At 39.7% G+C, this 13,969-nt stretch overlaps 1 protein-coding gene across 8 annotated transcripts in view; it reads left to right on the top strand.

The window, feature by feature from the left end:
* Positions 1–13,969, top strand: part of INTS8 (integrator complex subunit 8) — a 28,380-nt gene that overhangs the window by 10,016 nt on the left and 4,395 nt on the right. For all 8 annotated transcript variants that reach the window (XR_014566950.1, XR_014566951.1, XR_014566952.1 and 5 more), the window contains exons 10-27: positions 302–402; positions 1,319–1,460; positions 2,549–2,619; positions 3,202–3,377; positions 4,556–4,689; positions 5,139–5,249; positions 6,476–6,677; positions 7,080–7,201; positions 8,269–8,453; positions 8,861–8,894; positions 9,984–10,040; positions 10,131–10,192; positions 11,878–11,996; positions 12,690–12,793; positions 13,157–13,207; positions 13,377–13,450; positions 13,528–13,592; positions 13,913–13,956. Coding sequence is in view for 4 of the 8 variants with exons in the window: in XM_083749767.1 (XP_083605893.1) it covers positions 302–402; positions 1,319–1,460; positions 2,549–2,619; positions 3,202–3,377; positions 4,556–4,689; positions 5,139–5,249; positions 6,476–6,677; positions 7,080–7,201; positions 8,269–8,453; positions 8,861–8,894; positions 9,984–10,040; positions 10,131–10,192; positions 11,878–11,996; positions 12,690–12,793; positions 13,157–13,207; positions 13,377–13,450; positions 13,528–13,592; positions 13,913–13,956 (1,854 nt within the window). In the remaining 4 variants the exon portion in view is untranslated. The remainder of the gene's footprint in view (positions 1–301; positions 403–1,318; positions 1,461–2,548; positions 2,620–3,201; positions 3,378–4,555; positions 4,690–5,138; positions 5,250–6,475; positions 6,678–7,079; positions 7,202–8,268; positions 8,454–8,860; positions 8,895–9,983; positions 10,041–10,130; positions 10,193–11,877; positions 11,997–12,689; positions 12,794–13,156; positions 13,208–13,376; positions 13,451–13,527; positions 13,593–13,912; positions 13,957–13,969) is intronic.

The raw sequence follows: 13,969 nt of genomic DNA, 5'->3' as shown, positions 1-13,969 counted from the left end.
AAGCTGTCTCTCTTTTAATTTTGTATTGTAATCAATTGGTTACATAAATAACAAAAAAAGTTCATTATACTTTTAAAACCTTTTCATATTCTGATTTTCACAGCACACTTTATATATTGACATGTTTTTAAGTTCAAAACAATGAAAAATAACATTTCACATCTGTATAAGTTAAGTTAGTATTGGTATAAGTTGAGTTGTTGTTGCAGTATCCAGTAAACCTGTTCCAGTTAACTTTGAAACTATTCCATCTTGCCATATATTGCCAAACTGATTCATCTTCTCTCTGCATGTACTTCAGGAACTAGTGAAGATTTTCCTTGAAGATAACCGAACACCCAGTTTACCTGTTCAGTTCAGGCAATCAGTTCTCAGGGAACTCTCCCAGAAAGCTCAACAAGGGTGAGAAATAACTTGAATGAATCATTCTGATGCACATGTTGCTTAACAGTTAAGACCAGGCAGAAGGTATAGATTTCTGAGCGGTTGGCTCGGTCCAGTTCCAAGCCAACTGGTACTTTCAGCCCATGGTTGACAACTTAAAACTCCGAGGTAATTTGGCCTGATTTGCTTGTAGTTCACATTATTTTAAAAATGTTGAATTACTTGCTTTTCATTATTAGAACAGCATTTCAAGCAGGAATTGAATAATCCTAGGTGTCTGGTCCCTACTATTCCCTTAGTGTGAAAAGAATTAAAATGTTTCATTGGTTCAGTGCAGGGCTAACTTGTAAGCATTCAAAATGCATTTGACGAATTCCCCCGCCCCCCCCAGGTTTGAAGCATAAGCTTTCTGTCTTTATTTCTTCCAAAAAAGAGTTAAGAAGCTGTATTTTATGTTGCCTCGTTGAGGAACATCTCTGGGTTATTTGTGGGGCATAGGAATTTGTTCATTTCCCACCCCCCCTCCCAAAATATACTCCAGCCCACCACATGGTCTGAGGGACGGTGGACCAGCCCACGGCTGGAAAAGGTTGCTGACCCCTGGTGTATATCTATCCACAGTCCTGATGCCACATTCATAATCTCTGTCTTCTATCCTGATGATAAATGGGCTTTGAGATTTTTTACCATTCAAGTGCATAAATTTTGTGAAATAAACCAAACAAACAAGCAAACAACAAGAGAATGGCTGGAATGCGAAGGATGAATTGTTTGCCCCATATCTTACTGTCCATCATCAATACCTTTCTCAAACTTGCTTCTGCAGTAGCCCCTTCTGGGCAGTCAAGCTGCATTCTGGAGTGTAAGAACTGTCCCTTGTGTGCTTTTATGTGCTTTTCTTCTAACAGCGTGTGAACTTTCCGTATTTTTCTAGGAATGATGTCTTGGAAGAAATATGTTTCAAGGTGTGTGTGTGCAACAGTGTTTGTGATGTAATGCAAGGCCGACCAGTCGGTGTCCACTTTAATCAGCTGTTTCTTAGACCCACCAAAGAAAAAATAGACTTTCTCCTAGAGGTATGGCATTGTCCTTAGTTTTAGGCATATCTGCTTAAACTGTTTTCTAAGCTGCTTTTCAATGTTGCATCTGAACTAATGGGTACTACTTACTTTTAAAATATGTGTTACTTAGTTTTGTGGCTATGAAATCATTAGCCTGTTCAGTTATGGTATTGGGTAGAAGATTGGATGACTAGATACATCTCCTTACCATTTAATTATTGGTTAGAGTTATCAGACAATTGAGTGTATACACTTACCGTATTTTTCGTTCTATAACACGCACCAGACCATAACACGCACATAGTTTTTAGAGGAGGAAAACAAGAAAAAAAATATTCTAAATGAAATAGTGGATATATGATTTTTGTGGTTCATGCTGTGGCCACAGACATGTGATCTGACAGTGAGTTTGGAGTAGCCCAATGCAAAAATCCTGAGGATCCATGTGGATCCATGCTTTGTAACCACGGAGGAGGGAAGGAAGGGGAACCATGGATCCTCTGCTCATGACTGCAGCAGATCCCCCCCGCCACCCACAGGCATTCACTCCATAACACGCACAGACATTTCCCCTTACTTTCTAGGAGGAAAAAAGTGAGTGTTATGGTGCAAAAAATACGGTAACTGCTTCCGAAGGTACACAACCAGCATGTGGAAGCCACAATACACAGTATGTTTTCAGATTGTCCTCACCCAAATGAACATCTTTACTAATGTTATGAATGTGAAAAGGTTATCTGCTGACTAGCTTTAAGTCTACCTTGACAACTACTTCAGGTAAATATCTGCTCTTTCATGGGGTTGATTCAGACATTCAGTAGCATGCAGGGCTGCATTTGTGTCAAGGTGCTGTTCTCATGAACCACCAAATCCATCTTATAACATTTTATACAGTTGTTATTAAAATGTTTTTTCCTCAGTGGCTAGCATGATATCTTTATTACTCCTCTTTTGCATACTCTTGAGGGACCATATGAAAATGTCTATTTTCTGAAGGAGTATATGCAATATGAAGAAAAAAAAATGTGTGTGCTTTTGTTTTTGTTTTAAGCAAGCTTACTTAATTTTTCACTGAAGCTCAATTCAGTATTTTGACTTTGCAGGTATGTTCAAAATCAATACAAGTAGAAAGTGCTTCAGAATCCTCAAAAAGGAAAATGGCCTATTTTCTGAAGTAAGTATGCAATATTAGATTACTTGCAGTCCTCCTTAAAAAGTTGATTAGTATCTTTCATTCAGGGAAGTAGTTAAGTGCTAAGTATATCAGGTCCTAAGATATCATTGGTACCAAGGAAGAAACAACATAATAGTGTTTGTCTGTAAGCTAAATAGCCCTCAGACGTTTTCTCAGCTTCAACAAATTCCCACATATGCCACTTCTAAAAGGTGGGGTGATAACTGCTGGTGTAATTCGTGGTCAAACCTAAGCTAAATAACTCTTACGTAGAATGCTTTTTGTTCATTGCCATGATCCACTCTAGGTAGGTGATTCAAAAGGCAGTTGTAATTAAAACCTCCTGATTTCCTTAGCCGTTGCTATACAAGATACCAGTGTCTCAACAGCTATCCTTCTCATGTGGTCAGTTGGACACCTGGCATGATTCACTGTAAACACAGTGATTAGTGAATAGCCCCTTGTTTAAAAACATCTTTGAATGTATATTCCAAATGTCATGCCACTACAAACTACACAAAGTGCTGCAATTTCTCTTTCTGCTAATCTTTGCTTAATGAAACCTTTGATTGTTTTTTACAGAAATCTCTGTTTGGGTTTGGAAGACCTTCAACTTGTCTTCATGATTTCCTCTCATGAGCTCTTCATAGCGTTGCTGAAAGATGATGAACGAAAGCTGCTTATTGATCAAATGAGGAAAAGGTCACCTCGAGTCAACTTGGGCACTAAGCCTATAACTTCATTTTATGATATTCCAGGTTATTTCCCCTCCCCCTTAAAATATTCCTTGATAGCTTTTTTTCTGAAGACAAATGACAGTCCTGCAGTAAGTTAAGCCCTGAGCAAAGAAGTAATCAGCTTATGCAACAAGTTGCTACAGTATGTGTTTTGGCAGTTATTGTAAATTCCTGTTAGCCATCTTAGATGGCTAACATTGCAATCTGCATATTCAGAAGCCATACACTTCTGACTACCAGGTGCTAGGGGTTCCAGCTCAATATGGGATATCTACAGGCCTGCAGTTCACTACTCAATCTGCGATAGTTATCTCCCTGGCAAGCATCTGAGTGAAAAATCAAAACTGCACACCTGTAGCCAGTAGAGGACTGTTGCTTGCTGCACTCTGGCTTGAAAGAGTTAAGATAATGGGACTGGCCGGTGCTAGGTTGTGAAGATGGTGCTATTGTCTTTTGCTTTAAGGGCTACTGGCCCTTCAGGGCAGAAATGAGAGTGGTAGAACCAAGCATACAATCTCTCAAGGTGCTCCTGGGAGCAGGAAAGAGATCTTTCTGCTTGCCGTCCCAACTTAATTCAGGGAGGCACAGAATTGGACTTACATGGCTTTCTGAGCTGCAGCTAGGATGACCCAAATTTACTTGGGAGTTGAGTTGGAGAGCTTAGAGCAGGAAAGAGGCATCATCTTGGGCATTATGTGAAACAGTGGGATATTGCTGTCATGCCGTATTTCTGAGACTGAGATTCTCTTTGAGACTGTTTATCGAGCCCAAGAGTCTATTCGTTTATTGTTGTAACCCAATGCAGAATTTTCATTTTCCCTGTCTTGAAAAGGATGACCAAACACAGTGTGGATGTGCGGGTGGTAGGTACAGAAGTGTAAGGTTTTTAGGGAATCCAAAATTAATGTGTCCCGAGGGCTATGACCACAAAGAGGCTTGATGCCCCCTGAAGGTTCCTGTGTATGTCTGTGTCTACGTATGGCAATGACATTAGCACTGTACATTCAAACATTTATATGATGGATAGCATTAATTAAAGTGATTTCATTTTGGTGTAAAATAAAAGCATCTTTAGTTGATCCATCTTTTCTTAAAAATGTCAATCTTTTGTCTGTTGCCGCCAGTTAGTTATAGCTTGGTTCAAGGAAAACTCAATATAATAAATTGCTCATTGACCTCCGTGATACTTTCTCTTCCAGCCTCAGCAAGTGTGAATATTGGTCAGCTTGAACATCAGCTTATATTGTCAGCTGATCCCTGGAGGATCCGCCAAATTTTAATTGAATTGCATGGCATGACATCAGAACGCCAGTTCTGGACAGTTTCTAACAAGGTACTTTTAATTTTTTGACTACTGTATTTTTTCGTTTATAAGACACCCCCATGTATAAGATGGCCCCTATTTTTGGGGACTAAATTTAAAGAAAATGAGGGGAGATGGCCCAAAGTTGTTGAGCTTTTTTTTAGGGGGAATTGCATGAGCACCAGCAGGGCTGTTGCTAGGGGTTGGCAAAGTGGGCAGCCGCTCCCCACACACCACTGTAGGCAGTAAGCTCTCTAGAATGTGCGCCTCCTGCAGTGGCATGGGGAAGGGAGTTGCGCGCCCACCAACCAGCTGGCTGCTTCCCCCCCCAAGCCACTATCCATGTATAGGACAACCCCCGTTTTTTGACATGATTCTTGAGTCAAAAAACCTTGTCTAATACATGGAAAAATATGGCAACTTCTTTAAATCTGAGCTATATTACAGTTACTGATTTCTGTGTTGTTGCTTTTTCTTAGTGGGAAGTGCCAAATGTTTACGGCAATGTAATCCTAGGGATCAAAGATAATTTGACCAGGGATTTGGTCTACATCCTTATGGCAAAGGGGCTACACTGCAGTACAGTCAAGGTGAGGTAATCATTATCCTTGCTAATAAGAATCTTGTCAGTTACCATTATGGAATGCTACTAATAACTATTACTAGGACTGAGTATTATGTTGTTGGAGATTAAGCATGTGGGTTTTTTTAAAAAAAGATGGTGCCACTTGCCTATTCGCCATGGTTTGTTCCCTTCACTGTGATTTCCAGTGTCTTGGTCCAAATGGCATATTTGAGTTGCACATAAAGCCACCAGCGTTATGAGAGGGAAATGTGGCTGACTGTTGTAATTTTAGGCTGTGCGCCTAATTTGCTCCATGTTCCTTTTGCCTGAAGACTACTGGCTTTTCAAGTGGGGTGGGATAGGTTTGTGGGTGGGTTTCCCACTGTATATCAGCAATAGGTGCTCTGAAATTGTTCTGCCTTTTCTGGGTAGATCTGTTCTCACAACTGAGAAAGAGGCGTAGCTGGCTCCATAGCCTGCATTGCTGCGCAGAGCAAGGCAATTGTGAGCACGAAAACATTGTGCTCCATGCAATATTTAGATATTTAAAAACCTACTACTTTGACTTTCCTTATTTTCTATGCGTTGATTTCAGTTTCTGTGGTTCAAAATGTAATAATTTAAAAAACATACTAGCCCTTCAAGACAGGATGGAGATAGTCATGTGATAGAAAGTCATGATGCAGCCCAGTGATCTCCACAGGGTATGGGGGCATGGACACCATCGATTTTTATCCCAGCCTTCTTAGCAGCAACCAAAATCATGAGTGTGGAATTTAATTATTCCCTTTGCCTCCACCAAAACAAACCACCGCTTTAGCAAGCGTATTGCATTATGTGCTTCTGTAGGCTAAATGTTTTATTACAGGACTCTGGACTTTTTGTTGTAGTACAGTGGTACCTCGGGTTACATACGCTTCAGGTTATATACGCTTCAGGGTACACACTTCGCTAACCCAGAAATAGTGCTTCAGGTTAAGAAGTTTGCTTCAGGATAAGAACAGAAATTGGGTCTCAGCGGCACTGCGGCGGCAGGAGGACCTATTAGCTAAAGTGGTGCTTCAGGTTAAGAACAGTTTCAGGTTAAGAACGGACCTCTGGAACGAATTAAGTACTTAATCCGAGGTACCACTATACATGAATGTAGCTACTGTCATCGTCCCCCCCCAAAAAAACCCCCACTCTACGTGCTACTAGAAGAGAAATAGGCAAACTCCTCACACTGTTTTTTTAAAATTATTATTATTACAGGATTTTGTCCATGCAAAACAGCTTTTTGCCGCTTGCCTTGAACTTGTGACAGAGTTTTCTCCAAAGCTACGCCAAGTGATGCTGAACGAGGTGCTACTTTTGGACATTTATTCCCATGAAGCAGGAGCAGGGCTTTTGGGAGAAACACCCCCCTCTAACCTGATCAGCAGAGTTCGAGGTTACTTAGAAATGAGGGTTCCTGGTAAGAATGCTTGGCTAATTATGTGAGAAAACTTCTTCAGAAGCTTAGGATCAGAGGAGGGGAAATACTCCACAACTGATAGATATTAGCTTGTAATCCAAATGAATGATTTTATTTGTATTCTCCAATCCTGGTGCTTGGGGGAAGAATGTCAACAGGATGCTGAAGTAACATTGATGCACTTCAATCTTTATTGCTGTCAATTTTAATTATATTTAAATGTTTTAACTGATTTTAGCTTCTTAATGATAATTTTAATGTTTCTTGTAAACAAACGGCTTAGAGGTTTGACTGCAATAACGCGGTATATAAATTTCCTCAAACAAATAAACATGGTATGCTTGTAAACATATAAGATGTTAAAAGTATCTAATCAGTTGCTCTTTAAAAATATTGTTTTAGATATTCCACTTCGACAAGTTGTAGCAGAGGAATGCGTTGCCTTTTTGTTGAATTGGAGGGAGAATGAGTACTTAACGATGCAAGTTCCTCTGCCGCTGGTTCAAACCAATCCTTACGTGAAGGTAAGGCATGTTTTGGAACTGACTACCAATGCATTTGAAATTGTATAAATCCTAAGCTGTCTCCAGACCTTACCTGTTATTCTGTTCAAATGCTTCCCAAATTAATGGAACTTTATTTTTCAACAACATTTGCTTTAACTCGTCTAGATATAGATATAGATTGCATATAGATATAGATACACCTGTACATATACATATATACATACCATATTTTTCGCTCCATAAGACACACTTTTTCCCTCCTAAAAAGTAAGGGGAAATGTGTGTGCGTCTTATGGAGTGAATGCAGGCGGGAGGCTCTGCTTAGTGCTCCCTTTAAAGAGCCGCTTGGAGTGTGTGTGCGGCTCTTGGGGGCTTTTCCGCAAGGTGGGAGAAGGGACTGACGGACTGCCCTCTGTCCCTTCCCACACCTCCTGGTAAAGCCAGCAAGAGCCGCTGCCGGGCTCTGCTCAGCGCTCCCTTGTAAGGGCTCCCTTTCATCCCTCATCCTGCTTTGCTGGGAAGCCAGCAGAACAAGAGGCGCTGCTCAGCTATCGCTCTTGCTCTGCTGGCTTCAGTGAGAGCTGCGCAGCTTGCTCTGCTGGCTTCTCAGTGAGGCGGGAGGAGGGATGGAAAGGTTTAAAGCAAGAAAAGCGAGAGCTGCTTACAGGCTCTGCGCAGAATATTTTATTTCTTGCTTTCCCCCTCTAAAAACTAGGTGCGTCTTAGGGAGCGAAAAACACAGTACACACAGTGCTTTTTTTCTAAAATAATGTTTAGGGGTGCTCTCATTTTGACTCAAGAAAATCACCATTTGATAGTTCAAATTGGGAAACATAAAAACAGTAAATGGACAAAAGTACAAAGATTCACAAAATGTGGTATGTGCTAAACTTGTTGAAATCCTAAATTCCAAAAGCATGTGTTATATGAGGTGTAAGAGTTTGTCTGCTGCCAGGAAAGAGTAAAACATTCTGGACATGCACAAGCAACTTTGGGTTTCCCCGAAGTAGGTCTCTGGGTTGTGTAGCTTGCATTGAGAGCTTTCAAAGACTGACTATTCCTTCCTGGTGGTGTGTTTTGCTTAGCTTGGACAGCTTTTGGCTGCCACATGTAAAGATCTTCCTGGACCCAAAGAAAGTAGACGGGCAGCGAAAGACCTTTGGGAGGTGGTTGTACAGATCTGCAGTGTAACCAACCAACACAAACGAGGGAATGATGGCAGAGTGAGCTTAATAAAGCAGAGAGACTCAACGTTGGGCATAATGTACAGGTAGGTTGCTATAGTTTTTTTAAAAAAATAGAACTCAAAGCCAAAATAGGTGTCTTCTGAACATGGGTGTACCTGTAGCCAACATTAGGAAGAGCTACAACATTGCTCCACCCCTAAATTGATTCTAATTAAATTAATTATTGCATAGGATTAATTGAATACAAGGGTGGGGAGGGAAAAGAGAAAACTGGTCTGCTTATTTGAGCCCCTTAGAGTTTATAGCACCCTGTTCTGGGATGAAGATACACTTCAGCATTTTGGTTCAGGTCTGATGGTTGATTGTACATTGTAGTTCCTGTTGTATTAAAATTTGCTTTTAAAACTTTTTACAAATAAATTGAGTAAATATAAATAATGAACTACTTTAAATAATTGATAACAGTAACCACATGTCTTCTATTATTTAGGAGTGAGCTGCTCTCTTTTATCAAAAAGTTGCGGGTGAGTTTGGAGCTAAATTTTTTGCAATGGACTAACCCAGTAAAAAAAAACACTGTTGCAGGAAAATATTTTGCAGGCGGATAGTATCTTTCTCTTGAGAAATGTGTTATTTCCTCATCCTTCGTTCAAAGGGAGTTGTAACAGGAGATGCATTCCCCTTTGTCAGGATGAGTTTGCCAAATTCCAGATAGATGCTAGAATAAATGTAATAAACTGAAGCAAATCAATCAAACTCCAGAGAGATGGGTGACTACTTCTGTGTGCTCAGTGGACAGTCCCCTTTTTCAAATTGACTCTATTGTTTAGGTTGCTTGTTTTATAATTGATTTAACAAAGAGGCTGCATTTGACTCCACAAACTGAGAAATACATAGAATGAAAATTATAGAATCACAGAATTGTAGAGTTGGAAGGGACCCTGAGAATCACCAAATTTCATTCATTCCTGCAATGCAGGAATATGCAGCTGTACCATCTGGGGATCAAACCTGCAACATTTGCATTATCAGCACCATGTTCTGGGCTACCCAGGCATAGCTGTATATTGTATATTACCAATAATATGCACCAGACTGTCTAGAAACAACAGTGCAGTGGTAGAAAACAAGCTCCCTGTTCTGAATAGAAGGAATACAACTAGCCCAACCCTAAACATGCAGCTGGCCATATAAATTTTTGCCTATAGATAAACAGCTTGGGTAACTTACCTAAGAATTGCTACTTAAATATATTTTCGCAAGTAACTGCAAGAACGCCTGTTCTGTACAGTGCCATATTTTTAAATGTTGGTGAGATTTGGAAAGGCAGTCGTTTTAATCAAGTGTGCATCGTAGGCCATGCAGCTTTTTTATTACTTAGACTTGAGAAATGCAAAGAATGACACGCATCTCTTGCACAATGGCCTTAACCTGTGTGTGAAGTTGTATAATTTTCTACGACATGTAATATCCTTATCAGTAGTCTAAGAGGCTATGTATATAGATTTCGTTTCAAAGTTGTATAAGCATTTTGAATGTTTGCGAAGAAAAACTGGATTTCCCTGACACTGAAACGAAGCATTGTATCATGTACTTTTGTTTTTCCGCTATAGGAGCCTCTAGTTTTGACAACAATATTATCTTTGTTTGTCAAGCTTCATAATGTTCGGGTAAGTGCAGTACTCTTCTTATCATAAATATTTGACTTTGATGTCCGCCTCTCGGACTCATTTCCCATATCATATTCTTTCCTCTTCTAGGAAGACATTGTGAATGATATTACTGCAGAACATATTTCTATTTGGCCATCATCCATTCCTAAGTAAGAAAATTGTTTTTGCTCCAATTATAATTGTGAAATGTGCTTTTCTGGGGGTCTGCAGATTGCTTCTTGGTCCTGAGTGTCTTGTTTCAAGGGTTATCTATGCGTTACCGTATTTTTTGCTCCTTGAGACGCACTTTTTTTCCTCCTAAAAAGTAAGGGGAAATGTCTGTGTGTCTTGCGGAGCGAATGTGTGGTCAATCGCTGGCTCCCTTTTTGACCCCGCCCCCTTGAATGTTCTGCTGACTGGCTTATTAGATTATCTGTCAGAAAATTGTAGAAACGGCTCCCTTTCCTAAAGAAGCTGCAGAACTGTGAATTGAACCCCATAAAAACAGGATTTTTTTCCCTTTGCAAAGTAAGCTCAACAACTTTGAGCTGATCCTCAAAAAGGGGGCTTTTTCCCTCTGCAAAAGAAGCTGCACAACTGTGAGCTGATCCCCCCAAAAACAGGGCTTTCCCCCTTTCCTCCTCTAAAAACTAGGTGTGTCTTATGGAGCAAAAACTACAGCAATTATATTTTAACAGTCTTTCAGGAGCAACTCTGCACCTTCCATTTTAAAGAATAAAAAGGCTTTCCTGTCAATTATGCAAGGAACTACACCTCCCATTCTGTTTTCCCAGGAGAGAGCAATGCTTGTTTGTTAAATCTAGAATATTCAGGGCTTGATGTCTTTTGGTTGTGCTTGACTAAGTAGTCTCATGTGTTAACGAGCCTTTCTTAAAGCTTATGTGACAGCGGGTGATGCCTGAGGAGACTCTGGGTTTGTTAGGGGAATTGGATAATGATCAGCCTGGAGAGACTATGACAAATGAATATATATGGAATGTTATGGGGCAATTCCCCATCCTTCCTAGAGTGGCTCAAGCCAGTTTTGGCAGTGCATCATGTAGGATGGTAGCTGTACATCTTTAAGACTGGAGCCAGTATAACACCAATAATGGAATCCCTGTCTGCTCTGTGTATCTCCTGGTTGAGGTGTTTTGTTGGAATGGCTGTGAAATGCATTCTGAACAGTTGGAAAGAGAGTTATTTAATCCTGGCTGATAATGGTGAGGGAGAATAGGAGAATGAATGAAGTGGAAAACTGCACATGACTTCTTTCCTGTGTTGACTAGACCACTGTAATGAGATTGTATTCTTCTTCAGATGTACACACCACCCATCTTCAAAAGATCTCAGGGCAGTTCACAAAATACAAGATAAAAGCACAAATAATTAGTTGAAACAGAAAAAAAAAAAATCAATAACCCCCCTTTCCACAAATACATTTAAAAGGCTGTAGAATATTAATCAGAAAAGACCTTTTCTTATGTTTCCACCCTCTGTGGTGGGGGCACACGAAGAAGGGCCTCAGATGATGAATTCAGAGTCTGGGTCAGTTTATATGGGGAGAGGCAGTCCTTGAGGTATTGCAGTCCTGAGCCATTTAGGACCAGCTGCAGACAAAAATGAAGTTGCTCATGCTGCAGCCTGGCTGTAACACTCTTGCTTCTTCCTGATCACACTTAACATGCCCAAATGGTGGCATTTCTGTGATCCTGGGGTACTTTAATCCTACACAGGAAATGTGTTTAAATAGTGCATGACGATGTGAGAGTTTAATTACGTCTTTAAAATTTAAGCGCTACACTTTCAATTTAAAAGTAGGTGACGAATGCTATAAAATGTTTTGTCTTTTCAGCTTGCAGTCAGTGGATTTTGAAGCTGTAGGTGTTACTATCAAAGAGTTGGTCAGTTATGCACTGACTGTAAATTCAAATAATCACTTCTGGTTAATCATTCAAGCAGATATTTATTTTGGTAAGTTGAATGAACTTCTTCCTCTCACTCTTTCATTTGTGTTGCTGGCTGTCTTCACACACACACACACACACCTCGTTATATAAGATATAAGGAAAGATTTGGTGAAGAATAGTTTTTGAGACTCCTCCGGAAGCAATGCCTGGAATCGCAAGTGGGGCGTTCTGTCTCATGAGTAGTCATTCTTCTTGTAGAGCAGCTTCAAAACTAAACAGGTTACCAGCCTGCTTAAAAGGTTTAATTTCACTGCACACAGGTGGTGGTGTAGTGACAATAAAGGTTTATTATTTATTATTATTATAAAAGGTTTGTAGCTGCACTTTCATGCAGAAAGGAATCTTCTTTCTCCACAGCCAGTACAGAAATGTAGGCTTACTAGACCAGGTTTCCTCAACCTCGGCCCTCCAGATGTTTTTGGCCTACAACTCCCGTGATCCCTAGCTAGGAGGACCAGTGGTCAGGGATGATGGGAGGGTGGAGTTTGAGGAAGCCTGGACTAGACGCTTAGCTGAAAATTTGTTTTTTATCCTTGCTTCCTTAGTTGCCATAATAAATACTAACTACTGCTGTTTTCAGTTAATCTTACCTTCTGCATGCTGTTTCAAAAGAGTCAGGATAGAAATTGAAATAAATGCTTAGTGAATTAGCGTGGCATTTACTGCTTGTGTTTTTATTGCTCTCTCCCCAATTCAGCAACCAATCAGTACTCTGCTGCTCTTCACTACTATCTTCAGGCAGGAGCTGTGTGTTCGGATTTCTTTACTAAAATGGTACCGCCAGATGTATATACAGATCAGGTGAGTTACATGTCAGCGAACAAGCAAAAGATGTTCCGCTTCAACATAAAATAGGGCTCTGATTTTCAAAGTTTGATAACACAAGTTCAGTCGATGGGTTTCCCTAGGCTCTCAGCAGTTCCAAAGAAATCTAGTTCTAGGTAAACCAGAAGCCTGTAGAAATTCATGTTAAGCAAAAGAATAATTGATATAGTTGCCAGATATATTTGCTCTGTTACTTTATTATTTCTAGCTTCAGCCAAAAAAAGTAGCAGGCTTAGTGCTTTGTGGAGGGGTTAGTTGTATCTGGAGTATCAGATGATTATCTCAGATGATTGGATACATTATAGACTTACTAAAAATGGTATATCCATTTCTCTCCAGGTGATAAAACGAATGATAAAATGTTGTTCTCTGCTCAACTGCCACACGCAGGTAAGGCATATATCCGCTATGTACCTAGAAACAACTCCTACCAGTATAAGTCTGCTAGAATAAAAAGCAGACTTGTATAGTATAAGATGTATTGCAGTATAATATAAATGACATATGAGCCTCCCTTATCAGGAGTTAGTTACATTTTATCAACTCTCAATTTTTCTAGGTAGCCATTTTGTGCCAGTTTCTTAGAGAAATAGATTATAAAACTGCATTTAAAGCACTTCAGGAGCAAAATAGGTAAGCAAGGTTTTAAATTTCCACATACTGTGCATTTGAATGCATTGACACACATTAACTAAAGATTTCTTTCTTAGCCATGATGCAATGGACTCCTATTATGACTACATCTGGGATATTACCATCTTGGAATACTTGACATGTATCCTTTTATAAAAACAGCCACATGGGATTGGTTTGAAAACCAGGGTGGCTTATACTGTTGAATTGTAATCACAGAAGGATCCTTTCTTTCAAAGTATATAAACGTCACTTTATTTTTCTTGCTGTATGATTCCACGATTCTATTTTGTTGTATTTATGACATTTTAAAATGATTTATTTTACTAAGATGAAAAAGATAATAAAGCAGAACTTCCATTCATAGGAGTATTTAATAATTGTGAGAGGCTAAAGGATCTGAAAACTGTCTATATAAAGTCCTGCTCATTGTATTTCTAGGTTTCCTTAATTGTATTTCAGACCTTCATCATAAGCGAGGGGAGACAGACAAGAAACAAATAGCAGTAAGTTGCTGTT

Source organism: Podarcis gaigeae (assembly GCF_964106915.1).
Source record: "Podarcis gaigeae genome assembly, chromosome: 7".
Classification (NCBI taxonomy): domain Eukaryota; kingdom Metazoa; phylum Chordata; class Lepidosauria; order Squamata; family Lacertidae; genus Podarcis; species Podarcis gaigeae.
The sequence above is the reverse complement of the archived record's forward strand: the minus strand, read 5'-3'. Positions and strand labels throughout refer to the sequence as shown.